Raw genomic sequence first — 18,807 nt, 5'->3', positions numbered from 1 at the left:
GTATGTAGATAGCGGAAATCCATCCAAAAATATCAACATAGGGAAATCTGTCACAAAAAATAGATAACATGGCCTTATACGTTGTAAAATACGGTCACATATAAATGTTTTGTTAACGCAACAAAAGCATATAGAGACTAGTTTAATATGATATATAATAGCCACTTTTTAAAGTCCATAGCAGAAAGTCTAAACATTTGGTGCATATTATTATTAAGGGACAGATAATAACGGACTAGGAGTATTGAAACCTGCCTTGGCTGTGGGTATAGCGTATTTCAGAAAGATGCAAACGAATATAAACTCGAGCACAATTCCGACCCCATTGATGGTCAACACCAAGATGTTATTAAGACCATGACTGATCAGAGGCGAACGATACCACGTGTAGAGCAGAGAATTTAGCAGGGCTATCGCATATGGGAAGCCTGAGAAACTCTCTGTCGATCTGTTTCTTACCACTCTCCTAAATGTGACCCTGCATCAAAACATTTACAACGTCGAACTATTATTCAGCATACACTTGTTTGCCGAAACTATAAGGCAGATACTCGTAATAAAAGTGACAAATCTTACATTGGCGCTCCATCCAGTAACAAGGATGCCGCCTTTCCTGTTACATAAAACACGAAGGAGTGCTCCCGTTTTCAGCCATCAATTCAGCTTAAATTAAACCAGAAACCTAAAATCCAGCAAATGGAAATTTTGTTAAAACTTAGAAAGAGTGGAGAAGAGGAACAAGAACCTAGAATGCCAACTACTAAAAGCAGGTAGCTCCTCATTTTTTCTCTGTGAAAAGTCTAACAGAACCCAAATGGTGTGGGTAACGAGACAGAGGAGGAATCGAGGCAATGCTGCTCTGTGAATGGTGCAATAGGCCAAGGGATTCAGAGGTGTTTACAGAGGAATTTAGACAAAGGAATTCACGAGGTACCGCTTTCGGTTCCATCATGGCCCACATGAGGTCATGGCATGTCTAAGCGACGTGTAAAGAAGGAATGGTGGCCTTTGTTTCTTCACTGGGAACCACTCCACCAACCTTAACCTCAGATTTGTCATTGATCATTACGTCGATTCCATCAAGCGCCCTCTTCAGTTTTCACGCAACCCATTTCTATGTCAGCAAAATCGAACAGTGACGGCGGGGTAAGTTTTAGTGTAGCTGCTGAGAGACATGAAAAATCGCTTAGTGACAGCGGGGTAAGTTTTAGTGTAGCTAAGAAAAAAAAAAACTTCAAATTATAGTATTTGGTTCTATTTTATCATTTATTTATCCAAAAACAAATTATTATTATAAAGTTTGTCCTTTTAAATATGAAATTTCGGAATTATCAATAGCGATCGGGTAGGAAATTAAATTGGAAATTAGTTTTCCTATAATATTATGAAGAGAGTGGGTTTGTAGGTTATTTTAAAAAAAGTTAAGTTAGTCTTGTAATATTATATGAAAAGTGGGATAAAGAATAGATTTGTATGTTAACTTTTTTCCAAATGAAGTTTAGAAGTTTGAAGTCTTATAATATTATATGAAAAGTGATAAAACCATATCGACCGGATTTCTAGTCTCTGCTCGTCTTCATGTCTTTCTGCATATGTATTTTTGTGATTATGTCTTTTTTATGAATTTTATGTTAAAAATTTAGAGGAATCACAGTTTCTTTACAAAAAAGTGATTCACATAAAAATTATACTGAAAATAAGATAATATAAATATTGAATATATAACAACAATAATCAAATATTCATTATTCTCATAAAATCTCAAAGTCAAAACATTACAAGTAAAACTAATGAATATCTCTGAAAGTTGAGTTTGATTTGCATACATAACTTAAAGTTCATCAACAATATCATATAATCCATGTTCATCATCTTATACAACTTCATTATATTCTTTTTCCATAATATTTCCTGCTTGACTTTCCTCATTTTCCTCTTCTAATGGATCTTTCATGTCTACAAATCTCCCAAAGTGTCATTTTTCAATTGTTCCATATAACAATAGTTGAGGTTCCTTTGCCTTTTTTGCAACACATGATTCATTAAATTATTCTTTTCTCAAACCAACTCCTTGCATTGCATCCTGAAGAAATTGAAGAGCATCAATTATTTGTTGAACAAAATTGCATTGTATTCGGTCTTTTTCAATTGCAATGCAGTTTCTTCCTTTTTGTAAGCAACATGCTAGTGTTGTACCTAATCATCAAGCACAAAATAAATAAATAAGTAAATTAGTATAAACACATAAGAACTAAAAAGGAAAATATTAAAATTCGATTTTATATAATAAAACTTACCTGAACCTGAAAGTAAATCCAAAAGCCAATCTCCTTTATTTGAACATAAATCTATAAGATAGTTAATCAGTGCTTGCAGTTTTTAATCTCCTTTATTTGAACATAAATCTATAGGATAGTTAATCAGTGTTTGCAGTTTTTTATAAATGTTAACTATCTCTCCTTTTGCATCTTTATCCTCATACGTTATCTTTCTTATGACAACATCATGAACGAGTCATTGGCTATGACTCTTTCCATCTACTCAATTAAGACGAATAGGCTTGTAGAAATCATATTTTTGTCCAACATTCAACATGAATGAAGTCACAATCACTTGTAATATAGGTTTTAAACTTGTATATAAATTAGTTGCATATTCCTTTCAATGTTACAATACATATATATACATGTCGAAGCATCCATAAACCTCAATCCATTAACCCTAGATTAGAACATAACCATAGTTTCCTCGATGAGATCTATAAAATACAATGGGCAGAAAACCATCATGACCAAAACCATGTGCGAAACCCGTGCACAAAACCATAGGTAGGTCCATCCACCTAATATAGGGTCCAAACAAAAATTGGACTCTATATCAGTCGGGAGTGTCTAGAGAGACCATTCAAATGACAAATCTGACTTTCGACTGCATACCCGGACCCATCTTTCCACTTTCTTTGAATACAAACCACAAAAAAAATGTACATATAGTTGGGCGTGTTTACAAGGAGGCCAATTGGTCGCAGAATGTCATAGCATCGTCCAAAACACAATGTCGTACTCTGATCTCATAGCAAACCCGACCACTAACTTTCTTATGGAAGGTCCCATAAAAGAAACATATATCTATAATTGACTTCTCTGCAATTTATCATTTTATATTATTTGATAAAATTAATTTAAACAAATTATTTTTTTTATCAATAAAAACATAGATTGAATAAATTATACTTATAAGATAAAATGTTTAAAATATGTGAACCCATTATCCCATTCTCTAAAGAAAAAAATAAATATTTAAGATGGAGTTGAATTGGTGGAGAAGTGTCACTAGTTGGTAGTGTTTAGAGAGACCATTCAAACCATAATCACGATCTCATATCTCATAGTTGGGATCGACATCTGAATTGCTTTTAGTACGAGCCAAAAAAGAAATATGTGCATATAATTATCTATAACCTCATAGTCAACCCGATCTCATATCTCATAGTTGGGATCGACATCTGAATTGCTTTTAGTACGAGCCAAAAAAGAAATATGTGCATATAATTATCTATAACCTCATAGTCAACCCGAGCTCCGACATTCTTCTACAAAGGCCCACAAAACAAACATATGTGTCTATAACTTATTATTTTGTTTTTTCACATAACATATTATTTAAATATGAATTGATAAAAGTATTTGTGTGTGTGTGTGTGTATATATATATATATATAGATATATACTTTTAAGTATCTAGATATACTTAATATTTTAGAATCCATTCTCTAAAATTGTAAGTTAAATAAATAATTTAAAATTTAAAACAATATTGACTTAGAATGCTTCCATGCAGTATTGTAGATAGAGCCAATTTGATAGGGAATTGTCAACAACCATGAGTGTCTAGAGAGGACATTCAAAACACAATTTCTACTTCCGATCTTTCAACTTGTTTTTAGTAGGGACCACAAAATAAATATGTACACATAGTTGTGTGTGTTTACAACAAGGCCAATTTGTGGGAAAATGTCATACCACCATCCAAAACCAAATGCCAACCTCCAATCTGATAGGCAGTCCGAATATTAGCTTTCTTCTGGTAGGGCCCACAAAAGAAACATATATGTACAATTGGCGTATTTATAATTTCATATTTTGTTTTTTTTCATATTACATATTATTTGATAAAACTAATTTAAGACAATTTATTTATTTATTATTTTTATCAATAAAAACACAATTAGAATAAATTATACTTATAAAACATAATGTTTAAAAGATCGGAACAAGTCATGTCATTCTCTAAAGAAAAAAGTGAAATATTGAAGCTAGCGTTGAATTCGTCGGGGAGTGTCAGTAGTCGGGAGTGTCTAGAGAGACCTTTCGAACCACAATTCCAACCTCCGATCTCATAGTCGGGGCCAACCACCGACTTGATTTCAATAGGATCCAACAAATAAATATGTGTATATAGTTACACGTAACCTCATAGTTAGCCCGACACCCAAGTTGCTTCTACAAAGGCCCACAAAACAAACATACGTGTCTATAGTTTATTTTTTTTTTTGGTCACATAACATATTATTTAATAAATGTAATTTAAAATAATTTATTCTCTTATCAATAAAGAAACAAATTCAACAAATTATTTTTACGTTGTAAGGGGTTTCTCTGTGAAATGTACTCCCCTATGTACCGTTGTGTACTATTTTTGAGTTGTTGATTTAATGTGTTAGATGATTAAATAGATTCCCTCCATCGGATATCATAGGTGGTTATAGTAAGTTTGTTACAAGTGGTTATAGTAATGATGGTCTCCAACAACTCAAGATTATGAAGTATGGTATACATGTATGTAAAGAATTGGTTGCATGTGCTTTAGGGTCTTCGTACATCGCTACATTGAGCATTGTGTGGATGGCCTCTTTAGCCTCCTTCCTCAGTTGAGTGACCTCCATGGCCCCCTTCTGGGCCTCCATGCTCGAAGTTACCACAACCCTGCACACCGAAGTGAATGAAATTCTAGCCGTGGTTAAGACCACTTTGGCCGAGACAAAATCTGACTGTGAGTTAATAGGGCAACCCTGGGCACCCTTGACCTTGTTGTTGGGGAGCCTTGTCTAGACCTTAACTATGGCTATTCAGTAGCACAAAGGGCATGACATGCAGATTAGGGTTCTGACAGTGTAGACATAGGAAGGGTTCACTCATGGGAATTACCGTGGGTATAGTGGTGGTTGCCATGTGTTGCCAATTGATATGGACATTGCGAGGATAGGCGGAGCATTTGAAGAGACCCTGGGTGGAGCAACTGCATTCATCTAGACAATAGGGGAAATACATGTGGCAATGAGTCACGAGGACACAGGAGTTGCAGAGGAGATGGTACAGGCCCTCTACCTAGACGTAATGGAGGAAATACCTATCCTTCTCGCAACGACTACACTTTGACTTCGTCTTCTCCTTCTCCTCCCCAACTTCTTTCCACACTTACATCTCTTCCATCATTTTTTCAGTTCTATGTCTTTGTTGTTTCACCAATTTCTTCACTATGGATTTTTTCTTTAAACTAATCTCCTCCTAGCATTTGAACTCCATTGAGGGTAGGTACGCAGGCAATATGGAGATTTGAACCATGCTCCCTTACTTCACAGACTCGAAACAATTAAAAACAAGTAACAAACCTTGTCATCGGGAACCCTTTTGAACCTGTTGTTATCCAACCATTTATAGGTGCAAAGGGAACAAGAAAATAGGCGAGTTGATATGGTCCTAACAGTTTCAATACCACATGATATGGTTAGGTGAGACACTTCTATGTTACTTCTTTGCATAGGGATTTTATATGATCAAAATGAATTAGAAGGTCGTCCACGTAAAGTAGTATTGATAAAAGGTGAGATAATAAATGGATAAAATAAAGATATTTATTTTTTTAAATAAAAAATATAATTTGCAATTTCCTATATTTTAAAAGATTGTTTAAAATTGGAAAGTAAAAAATTTTATCTCAATATTCTTATTAATCTATTACAAATCAGTGAAAAAAAAAATATTTTTAAAGGAAGTGAGTTGTTAAATATCTAATTTATTTAAACCAAAGATTTATACGAAAATTTTCACTTTAAAATTGGAAAGTATAAAATTTTATATCAATATTCTTATTAATCTATTACAAATCAGGGAAAAAGATTTATTTTTAAAGGAAGTGAGTTGTTAAATATCTAATTTATTTAAACCGAAGATTTATATGAAAATTTTCACTTTAAAATGAGATTTGTTTATCTGATAATTTATTTATATTCATCTTGTATTTTTATAAATTTAAAATATAAAGAAGATTTTTTACCAAATTATTTGTTGTTTAAGTTTTTGTGTTGTACTTTGTTTTAATGGGTAGTTTAAAATTACTTTATATGAAATTTTTCACTTTAAAATGAGATTTGTTTATCTAATAATTTATTTATATTTATCTTGTATTTTTATAAATTTAAAATATAAAGAAGATTTTTTACCACATTATTTGTTGTTTAAGTTTTTGTGTTGTATTTTGTTTTAATTGGTAGTTTAAAATTACTTTAAAATTTGCTGGTGTTTTCTATAGCAAAAATCATATATCATGGCAAAAATTATATATGTATTGTTGATGGCAAAAATCATATCATGGCCAAGGAACTACTAGACCAAAGTTAAGACATTTTCTTTTAAAAACAAATATTAATAAAAAAAAAAATGTTTCAATGTCAACCATAAATTAAATATTTCAATTTTCATATTAAGTATAGAGAGAAATAAATTGAATGTAAAAACTTTCGTACCATATAGAAAGAGGGGTATTTAATATCGAGTTTGACACACAAAATTGCATTATATATATATATATATATATATATATAGATAGATAGATATATATATAGTTTGACATACAAAATTGCATTATATATATATATATATATAGAGAGAGAGAGAGAGAGAGAGAGAGAGAGAGAGATTATATTTAAAAATATATTAATAAGAAAAAAACATTTTAATGTGGATAATGTGAATACAATATTTCAATGTCCATGTTGAGAAAAATATTTCAATGTCAATTATATCATAAAAAAATCCTATGGTTAAAAAATATTATGATGAATAGGTCAAAATCAAGGAAATGTTTCTTTTTTTTTCTATATCTACCAAGAGAGATGAAATCTTTCAAGATTTAAACCTCCTTTTGAATGTGAAGCTTGAGAAAAGATTTGAACTTTGAGAGATTTGATCCCTCTCAACACTTAGTAGATCCAAAACTAAAATAAATCTAAACTATTAATGCTAGCAATTGCACCAAATAATGCAAAGGGAACGTCGTAAGGTAGTAGCATATGTCAACTACAACATTTGGAGCAAAAATCAAGGATGTGATTAATAATAAAAAATCATAGCAACAATCCAACCAAACAATTTGAAATTCAATCTTAGCAGAGATGACCCATTTGAGTCTAATTGCCTTCAGTGTTAATTTCTAAACATCCACTAAGAACATGCCATGTCATGTTTGCCTCCAAAACTGGCAAATTGTTCAACCAATTCTCATCCTCCTGCTCCCATATAAATATCTCAACTTTGGCATTTGGGGATCCATGGTTGCTAGATATTTCAAGCTTGGATTCTGCTAAAGTAAGGGTATTACCAACTGGGTCACCACTATATGCAATTATCCGAACTGGGTCACCATTATATGAAGTTACCCTAACTAGGTTACTTCTATATACATTTATCTAGATTGGGTCGTTATTGTATCCAATGACTTTAATGCATTGCTTGGCTAAGAACAACATTCTATGTCAACTTTAGTGCCTAGTGAATCCCCACTTTTGGATTTCATATTATCACCATGTACTGGGCATTGCTTGAAGCACATTTACTTTTAGATCTTAAGCCTTCATTTGAAACGTCTACATCCTTCTTTGATGAGCCCTACAATATAATCCAAATGAATGAAAATTACTATTACAAAGACAAATGAGGTCTGTATGTTCCCGTAAGTCTTGTTAAATTCAATATGTATGCTCAGAGTAATTCACTGGACTGTAGTCATGCAAGTTCTAAAAATATTTTCCATTTTGCAAGTGAATCCAAAGCAGGTTAGATAATATATATTCTTAAGAGGAGATGTGTTCAATATGATAGCAACGCATGGCTACAACCAAGCTTTTGTTATGGGATTTATTATCACTCTAGATAAGATCATGTCATTCGTTTGAATGCCCATCCTCTATATGGGGTACCCGAACAAAACAAAGAGAAGGAATATTTTTTAGGAATTCCTCCTCTCTCATGGGCATTCCTCCTCTCTCATGGTATTGGAAATTCCAAATCTCGTTGAAGATGAATTCATCGTGTAGAATCCCACTTCAGAATATACAACAATTATGGAATTGAATGTTTTTTAGGACTGTGATGCCATGTATAGAGTGTGTTAGCTTATCATTTTTTCACATTTTTTCCAGACAAAAAGTGGAGTTTGTAGACTCCTTTTGGCCTAGGATAAGAATTCTTAACACTAACCATCTACAATGTGTCATCATTGATCACAAAAGTGTAACCCTACTTTTCCAAAGATGTCAAACATGGTGGCCCATTACCATGTGCATACTGCAAATTAAAGAACTTGGTGTTTCATTCCCATTTGATTTGCACTTGAAGTTTATGATTTTTCTCATAGAATTTTAGCAGTGATGTTGAACATCTCCAAACGAATGCCCCAAATGATAGTAAGCAGTGAAAATACAATAGTTTATCTCTACATGCCTTAAAAAGGAAAAACATACCTTATGTGTAGTTGATAATTTGAGCATAACTCGATAGTGACTATCCCCTATTTTATGGCTTAGTAATTAATAAATGTGGAAATATTAATTCATTAATGAAAGTCAAATTAGTTTGAAATTAAAGTTCCTATTAAATCAGTGTAATGTGGTGAATTAGGTTTTTTTGCATTGACTTGGAATGTGATCTGTATATATTCATAGTTTCTAGATAAGAGGACACTCAATTGTTGTGTCACAAAGATGACATTATTATCTCTTTTCCTACATGTTCTTGTGGCTGCCATAACAATCTCACTTCTCTTGGGGCTTGTATTGAGTATGTAAACCCTATTCACTTTGGTAGTCCTATTCATTTTTTTTAATTGAATCAAATGGATACAAAGCTCATGCTCTTTCAATTCATTATAGAAGAGATTCCCCACATGTGATGATTATGGGTGTGCAAACACCCACTAATAGAAATAGAACTCTCATACAATGCACTTCTCTCATGTGCCCAATTACAACACATTTGCATGTCAAGCTCAACTACAAAGAGTATTGGAGAGTGAAAATCCTATCACAAACTTCAATTACATGATGAACTACAATGATTGGAATATTGTTGCTGAACATCCAAAGTTCAACAACTTGGCCCAAATTTTCACTTTCAACTACAAGCCACTTGATCCATATGCATCTCTGAGTAAGTAACTCAATCCTTTTCTCTTATCTTTTCACACTTCACTATTTCTGACGAAACCTTATCAGTTTTTCATTTAATGCTAATAAGTTAAGATATCCCTGGTCTTGTTTACGTATTTGATGTTGCCTTTACAGATGACAATGCATTGTTTTGGGTAATCAAATATTACAATGATATGTTTTTGGAAGTTGAACCAATGGGGAATGTCCAGTTTGAATTGTTTTTTCAAAAGGATAAAAGAAAACATTCAATCTAAAATAGAGGTCAGGGTTCCGTTGAAGAATCTACTTCTATGGCTAGAAATCACTTCATCTATACTATTTTTTCATATGCTATTGACTTACAGCATTTTATTTGCAATTTTGTGCAATTGCTAGTTATAAGACATTTAACATTTACTTTATAACATATCAAATCATGATGAACTTCATCATAGACCTCATTTAAGTCGTTTATAAGAAATAATAATAATAACAACATTGAACCTAGATTCTTTGTTGAATTGGCCGAGGAGTGTCAGTAGTCGGGAGTGTTTAGAGAGACCATTCAAATGACAATGCCAACCTCTAATCTCATAGTGGGGGCTGACCTTCGCCTTTCTTTCAGTAGGAGCCACAAAACAAATATATGCATATAGATACGCATGTTTACAATAACCACATCTAATTTCATATTCAACATGACCTCTAACTTGCATCTACAAAGCCCCAAAAAACTAACATATGTGCCTATAATTTATTATATTTCTTTTTTTACATAAAATATTAGGTAATAAATTTAATTTAAAATACTTTACTCTTTTATCAACAAAGAAACAAATTCAGGTTTTGATTGCAGCGACGAACGGAGGAAGATGAGCAGAGAAGCAGGGTATAGCGGCTAGGGTTTGCTGCAGACCTGCAGCGGCAGGCAGACTGCAGGGGCAGTTGCCCACCCCAAGGCGGCAGCGCTGCGCAGCACGATCGCAGAACATTGGCAGCAGAGGAAATGAACCCCCGCCAGGGGGCAGAAGGGGATTCCCCAAACGATGAAAGGCAGCCCGAAAAGCAATCCGATTCTGGGCAGGAACAGAGAACAAATGAAAACGAAAATGAAGGTACGCCGGACAAGCAGACAGATCAGGCTCAGCCAGAGGATCAGAGAGTGAGATCATCTACATGCAAGTCTGTTGCTAAGCATACGCCAACAGTGGAGCTCCCCAGTCACAGGATCAATGCAAGAATCCAATATATGAAGGATCACGCCCTCATTGGCAAATTTATAGGCATTTGGCCAAATGAGAGAGCCCTGAGGACATGGATTAACATCAAATGGCACCCGAAAGGGCATATATCCCTTCATTTAGGCCCAAAAGGTTTCTTTACAGCAGTTTTCAACTGCCTGGAGGACAGAAACAGAGTCTTTGAGAACGGACCTTATTTCTTTAACTCAGCGGGTCTATTCCTTAGAGAATGGGTAGCAAAGTTTAACCCAGACAAGGAGGATCTGAGCTGGGCACCAGTTTGGATCAGGTTATACTCATTGCCATGGGAATACTGGGAAGAAGAATCGCTTAAGGAGATTGGGAAGGTTCTGGGGGATTTTGTCAAGGTTGCAGAAGAAATGAAAATGAAGAAGTATACCTCATATGCCCGGATCTGCGTCTACATGGACCTAATGGAACCCCTGCCTGATAAGGTAAAACTTACTCATGAGGATGAAGAATGGATCCAGTTAATAGACTATGAACATGTTCCCTTTAGGTGTAGAAGATGCCATGCCTTAGGGCACCTGTTCCGAGATTGCCCGTTAAATAATAAGCCCACGGAACAAGATTAGGACAAGCAATCGACCGAGGGGTTCACCAGAGTAGCGAACCACAGAAGAGGAAATAAGAAACAGCCGTCTCAGAACAGGCAGGTCACGAAGGATCCTACAAAGCCTTCAACGAGTAATAGCTTTGTTGCTTTAGCTGAGGAAGAGCAACCAGTCCAAAATCCTATGTCATCTGAGCGTATATCAAATCCGAACATGTCGGAGGATCCCAAAGAGTCATCGAAAGGAAAAAGCGAGGTACAGGACAGTAACATCCAAAGCACCAAAATGAAAAGCTGGAGCCAACCAGATATGGAGATAGACACAACGGATCCAGGTTCAGTACAAGCACGGGAAGAAGAAGCAAGCCATCAAGAAGTCAAAAATATGGATGAGGATACAGAAACATTTGATATAGGAGAACTGGACATTCTGGGTTTGGAGGCCGCGTGTAAAACTAAGAATTTCGACAAGATAACTGCAGCACAAGTGGACAAACTGGCGGCGGTTTTGCATAAAGCCCAGAAGAAATATTCATTAGGGGTGCAAACAGGCAGCCAATGGGATGGGATGTTTATTTCAAAAGACAGCAAAAAGCGTGGAAGAAAGTCTGCTCTGGAGAGAACCATCAAGGTTGGAGAAGTCCTTGTCGATTCAGGCAGATACGCCCAGCTTACCAGGTATTTTAACATCCACCCCAAACATTCCCAATGAAATTGATATCATGGAACATTCGAGGGCTTAACGGCTAGAAGAAAGGTAGACTTCTCAAAAACATGATAATGGAGGAAAAACTAGCAATTCTTTTCCTACAAGAGACAAAATGTAAACAAGTAGTTCTAGAAAAAGTAGCAGCTAAGGCGTGGCCTGCGGGGCAAGTCACAGCAGTGGAAGCATAGGGCACTTCAGGAGGTTTGGCAATCCACTGGGACGCAAGGGTGATACAGCTAGACAATATTCATGCAAATAGAAACTTCATTCAAGCCAAGTTTCATCTGCAAGGCACAAATATTGCTGGGCATATTACAAATGTATACTTCCCACAAGAAACCCAACAAAAAGCTGATATTTTGGATGCATTAACACAACTTAATGTAAACAGAATGTACCCGCTATGGATCTCAGGCGGAGATTATAATATGATTGCAAATCTGGAGGAAACGAGAGGAGGACGTTGCAGAATAAACAGAGATGGTACTCTACTTAAAGATTTCATTCAAGACAATTGGATGATTGATCTTCCTACAGAAAATGGCATATATACCTGGGACAACAAGAGGACGGAACCGATGCAGGTGGCTTCGCGACTGGATCGATTCCTAATCTCTGATAATGCAGTGTACATGGGTGGAGAATTTACAGCCTCAATCCTACCGTATTCAGGATCGGACCACTGGCCCATTGCCTTAAACTGGAGTAGACCAAGCCAAAGTTTAAGGAGGCCATTCAGATTTGAAGCTTTCTGGTTAACACATCCGAACTTCCATGAATTCATAAAGACAACTTGGGCAAGCTTTAGAGCAACGGAGGGGACAAGAATGGCCTTATTTCAAAAGAAGCTGAAGTATCTCAAAGAGGAAATAAAACGTTGGAATAAATCTACATTTGGAAATATCTTCAAATCAAAAGAAATCCTACTTCAAAAAATGAAGGATACCCAACAAAGAATCATTTCTCATGGCCGATCCGAGGAATTGACTCTACAAGAACAAGTAATTGAAAAACAAATTCTAGAAAGAGAGCTGCAGGAAGAGACACTGTGGAGGCAGAAGTCAAGGATTAGGTGGCTGAAGGAAGGTGAAAAGAATACAAAATTCTTTCACAAAACAACAGTCCAAAGGCGTATGATCAACCAAATATCCTCTGTAACTAATGAGCAAGGAATCAAAATCGAAGATCATGAAGGAATAGAAAATGAGTTTGTGAACTACTTCAAACAGATGACTCAAGAACCCAATATTAACAGATCCGCAGCCATTGAGAACATCACCAGGCACATACCAAGAATAATCACGGAAGATCAGAATACTCTGCTTCTTAAACCGATCAGTCTCCAAGAGGTAGAAACAGCAGTGAACCAATTAAAGGCAGGGAAAGCTCCCGGTCCAGATGGATTTACGTCGAACTTCTTTCAGCATTTTTGGGAACTAATAAAATGGGAAGTATGGTAGGTCATGGAGGAATCCAGGACTCTCAGATGGATGTATCCAGCCATGAATGCCACCTTTCTTGCTTTAATTCCCAAGTCTACGGAATCAAGCACTCCAGATAAGTATCGACCCATTGCTTTATGTAATATCATTTATAAAATTGTCTCAAAGGTTATTGCTCTTAGGCTGAAGCCCTTGATGCCCCTCATCATTTCTCCTGAGCAATCCGGGTATGTTGAAGGGCGTCAAATAACTGATGGGATTATCCTTACCCATGAAATATTGCATTCTCTCAAACAATTAAAAAAGCCGGGGATGCTCCTAAAAATCGATCTTTCAAAAGCATTCGATTGTATTAGCTGGAATTATTTGCAAAAAACCCTCCTGGCTTTTGGATTCACTCCCCCTTGGGTCAGATGGGTAAGTAGTCTCATCTCTTCTTCATTCTTCTCTATCCTCATCAATGGGATTCCTTCCACCACCTTTCGTCCTTCTCGGGGCATTAGGCAGGGAGATCCCTTGTCCCCCTTTTTGTTTGTAATTCTGGCCGAAGGTTTGGGGTGAAGTATAAAAGCAGCCATTCAAGAGCATAAGCTCAAGGGTACAGCCGTCCACCATCTCCCTGTTGTCTCTCATCAACAATTTGTTGATGATAATATGTTATTCGACCACTCCTCTGTTCAAGAAGCCCGCATTTTCAAATCCATTTTGGACTCTTTCTCAAAAGCATCTGGAGCCCTCATAAATAATGCAAAATCCCAAGTATTCTTCTTTAATACCCCTCCCTATACCCAAAGAGCCATAGTGCGTATTCTTGGCTTTTCCAAGGCTTCTCTGCCCTCCTCCTATCTAGGTGCTCCTCTTATCACATCAGCCCTCAAGCATTCATCGTGGACAATCCTGCTTGAAAAACTTGAAGCCAAATTGGACCTACAGATCGCTCAACATGGCCAGTAGGATTGTACTTATCAAGTCAGTTCTGCAATCTATGCCGTTGTATTTATTTTCCATTTTAGCAGCGCCAAAATGGGTTCTTAAGGCAATTAAAAAATTACAGAGGAATTTCCTATGGGGTAGCTCTGGCCCAAACAGAAAATGGGCTCTCCTTCGTTGGGAAAAGGTTTGTCTTCCGAGGCTGGCAGGAGGATTAGGACTCAGAGATCCAGAACTAAGCAATATGACCATGGGGGCGAAAATATCGTGGCAGTGGCTTTCAAACTGCAATACCCCCTGGGTGTGTCTCTGGACAGCAAAATACTCAAGGAACTTACCCTTAGAAGAAAGGATAAGAATGTCAGAAACAAGTAAAGGATCGTTAATATGGAACTCGGCTATTCAGCATAGAGACCTTATCCAAAAACATAGCTTTTGGGAGGTGAAGGATGGTCAAACTGCCAGGTTCTGGGAAGACTCCTGGCAGCAGCTACCAAATCTTAAGGAGTGTATGCATACAATTCAGGATTGGGAGATCACCCCGCAGGAGAAAATAAGCAATTGCTGGAAAGAACAAAGTAATCAAGAGCAGAGAGAGTGGAAAGAAACCAGCCTTATTCTTCCACATAGCTCAAATCACAACCAACTCACTCTCACAACCGAGTTAAATAAACGCAGGATATTAAAGCAAGCAGGCATGGACACATTGAGATGGGGTTATGAAGAGAAGGGTACATTCAGCACAAAGGAGGCCTACAGGATCATCATAAAAGACAGAATGGTCAAAGATCAGATATGGAGCAAAATATGGAAACCCCCAATATGGCCGAAGGTATCCACCTTTCTCTGGCTCCTTTCATATAATAGAATACTAACCTGGGATAATCTCGGAAGAAGGGGATTCTTCGGTCCTTCCATATGCCTTATATGTAATCAGGAAGAAGAAACCGCCTTACACCTAATGCAGACGTGCCAGATGAGCAGAAAGATCTGGGAAAAGGTGGCATTTCGATGTCAAAAGGAAGGTAGAGTTCTGGGGGATATCAAAAATACAATAAGTCAATGGCCTCAATCACCATACGAGTGCAAAATTCTAAACATCCTTTGGCAAACTATACCGGGTTTCGTGATGTGGAATATCTGGAAGGAAAGGAACAGGAGGATCTTCAAAGGTCAAACAATGACACTGGAGCAGGTATGGAAAGGAATTCATAACAATATTAGAGAAACTCTCACCACAAAGAAATGGTCCCAGGATGACTACCCAAAGCAATCTCAGGAACTGGCTATCTGGAACAACTGGCAGATAACGATACAAGATAAGATTCCTGTCAAGGATAGCTCAGCAAAGCACCAAACTGATTCAGTAAAGTGGAAGCCACCTCCCATCAATGTGTTCCATCTGAACTTCGATGGCGCAACGAAAGGTAATCCGGGTCAGACAGGTTACGGTGGCATTATCAGAGACCATAAGGGTAAATCCCTTCTCATCTATCATGGTACTATTGGGTGGAATACTAACAATGCGGCGGAACTGGAGGCTTTATGGAAAGGTCTTACTCTGGCGCAGCAGGGTAATTATCTCCCACTGATAGTGGAAGGGGACTCCCAACTCCTAATAAACATGGCCTTAAAACTCCAACAGGGCTCCCAAGTTCATAAAATCAACAGTAGCTGGCGTTTGGCATCTAGACTGGAACAAATTCAACATTGGTTGCAAGAGAACAAAGCAGTTTCATTCCAACACATAAAGAGGGATGGGAATAAGCCAGCTGATTTCCTTGCTAATCTGGGAGTGGAAAGCGAAAATGACCTTTCAGTTGGCCCTCTATATGATATACTGTCGACAGATCAGCTATCCACCTTCCAAGCACTGTTAGACAGAGATTTGCAACTACAAGATGATTCTCACCCGGATGCGGGTGGCAATATGTTTACCAGCAATGGGCAGCTGGCATGACTTTGAAACCTGGCAGGACGGCCACACCAGGTGGCTCTGCCATACTTTAATGCCATTAAAGGCCGAGGTGAAGGTTATGCAGAGAGGAGATGGCTTCGAGCGAGTGAACTTAACGGTTCTGTACGCAAGGTTGTTGGGTTTCGTAATGGAGGCCTCCAGAGAGTTCAGCATAGGGAACTACATAAATGCGCATCTGTGCCAGAATGAGAATGTCTGTGGTATTTTCATGCTCTGCTCTGAGCAAAGAGGAGAGGGTGCGATTGCTGGAGTTGTGAGCGGAGGCAGAGGCCACACCTCTGCTCAGGGGGCGCTCTATCGCTCTAAGCCAAGAACTCATAACCGGGTTCAGCTTTCAAATAGTGTGGTTCGGGGAGCTCAAGTTCTGTGTGGGGAAATTCGGTTTCACATCGTCAATCGCCCTCACGTTTCAAGGTTCATGGCGCCGAGACAGCGTGGAGTCCCGCGCAGAGGCGGTGTCTGGGGTATTAGCAGAAGGGAGGAGGTCCAGGCAAGGGAAATTCCACCATTGGCTATGGCTGCGCCTCCGTCTTCTCTGTCAGAGGAATCGGACGAGCAAGATAGTCAAATGCATACCTCTAGTTTCACTTTCAGATGCCGGAAAAAGAGATCGAAGGTGTCTTTGCTAATCACTGTTATTGCGACTGAGGAAGATGATGAAGATTCAGATAGCCAGGAGGAAGATGCTGGGGAGCTGGCTCAGGCTGGCATTACTCAAGAGAGGGCAGAAATTGGTAATGATAATCCTCCTCCAGGCGTAGTCAACCCTGAGGAGCATGCTTGTGTTCTGGGGCCGCTTCAACCGCCAGCATTCCCGCTGGGTTCCCGTCAGCCAGTGAACGAAGATGAAAATACACCAGAATTTGACAAAAAAGCATAAGGTGAGCCTTCGAAGGCTAAATTTGCTGTTTTTGTTGCTGCACAGTGATTTGGTTTTGGAGTTTTGGAGGGGTCTCTTTCTTTCCGAGATGCCCAGTTTTTTCTTTAAGGGTAGCGGTATGCCCAGATTTCGCAGTGATTCCAGATCTCTGGAATCCCCTGTCATCCTACCCTCTAATGCCACAATGAATTCAGCAGCAAGATGCGAGAGGCATGCAAAGGCTCTTTGGTTCTACGATTATGCTGCTGTTGTTCTTTTTGGAGGAATTTCTCTTGTAAGTCAGAGGACTAAATGCTGTTGTTTTGTCCATGCTCATTTCTATTGCATCTATCTTTGTAAATCAGGTAGCCGTGTGCACCTGTACTGCTCTTCAGATGGAGGGTGAAGTTATTCATCCTCAGAGGCCTGTTCCTCTCTCTGTAAATATTTTCTTTTTCTTAATATATTAGCTCAGTCTTTACGTAGAAAAAAAAAAAAAACAAAGAAACAAATTCAAAATTTTTATTTTTGTAAGACATTTATTTAAAGCAATTTTACAGAAAGATTATTATGCTTCTTATCTAAAAGTTTAAGATAACAAATCCAAAAAATACCTAGAAATTAAAATAAAATTAGGATTAAAATGATTAAAAGATTCGAACCCACCAACCCTCTTCTATAGAATAAAACAATTTGAATATGGTTCTTAAATAACAAAAACTGAAAACAACTAACTTAAACATTAGTTGCAACTTCAAGACTGCTTGAACCTCGACCTTTTCCAAGCTAGATCGGAGCTTGGCCTTTTCCTTATGATTCTTCTCCAAAGAGCCACCAGTCCTGACCACAAAATCTGTCCCTACCTCAACTACGGGTTTCCTTTGACTCCAAAGAAAATGAAAGATTTGAAATGGAGATAGATGCCCCTATCAAAACTCACGTACATGACTCTAGAATGTAAAAAGAATATAAAAAAATCACATACACAGGTCTGCTAAAACGTAAACATGCGTCAAATTCCGACATCACAAAGCGTCACGCCTAACTGAGGTTGGACTTATCTTCTTGTCAAGCTATTTGTTTGTGCCAATAGAAATCCAAGCCCCCCCACCTATCTAAAACAACACAATGTGCAGTTGGAGCCACCACCCTACTCACAAGCCTTTTGAAAATGCAAATATCCCTATACTCTCAACTTTTCATGTTTTAGAGAAAATTCCAGGAAATCTTCACCATAATCGCTACAAAAAATCATGGAATTAGGGTCGACAGACAATTTAAAACTAGAACATATGGAATCAGCTTTGGCACCTTGGCCACATGACTTCTACAAATGCAAATATGGGCCAACTTGCAACATAGCATTGGTTAGTAAACATTGGTTTATTCCTACAATATTGCATCCAAACCATCGAAAATTGAGCCGAAAATGTATTTAACACTTCGAACCCCTAGAACCGACTTTTCTAACAGAAAGAACTCAAAAACTTACTAGGTTTCTGCCACTAGAATCCAGTAATCTGCTTACCCAAACAAGTCATATGCTCTAAATTATAAATCATCACCTACAAGTTCTACAAAACAATGAACCATTAGAACTCCAAATTA

At 37.3% G+C, this 18,807-nt stretch overlaps 1 protein-coding gene and 1 pseudogene across 1 annotated transcript; one reads left to right on the top strand and one right to left on the bottom strand.

Moving 5' to 3' along the window:
• Positions 1-213: 213 nt before the first annotated feature.
• On the bottom strand, positions 214-10,458 carry LOC149158521 (uncharacterized; annotated as a pseudogene).
• Positions 10,459-10,472: 14 nt separating this feature from the next.
• Positions 10,473-13,450, top strand: LOC149158520 (uncharacterized). The gene is made up of 3 exons (XM_089434018.1): positions 10,473-11,162; positions 11,304-11,959; positions 12,382-13,450. Exons 1-3 carry the CDS (start codon positions 10,473-10,475, stop codon positions 13,448-13,450), a joined length of 2,415 nt encoding a protein of 804 aa, XP_089290144.1.
• Positions 13,451-18,807: the final 5,357 nt, after the last annotated feature.

The sequence above is a fragment of the Pinus tabuliformis genome, chromosome 5_2 (genome assembly GCF_031772625.1).
Source record: "Pinus tabuliformis cultivar Carrire ecotype Pingquan chromosome 5_2, CPIR1, whole genome shotgun sequence".
Classification (NCBI taxonomy): domain Eukaryota; kingdom Viridiplantae; phylum Streptophyta; class Pinopsida; order Pinales; family Pinaceae; genus Pinus; species Pinus tabuliformis.
The sequence above is the reverse complement of the archived record's forward strand: the minus strand, read 5'-3'. Positions and strand labels throughout refer to the sequence as shown.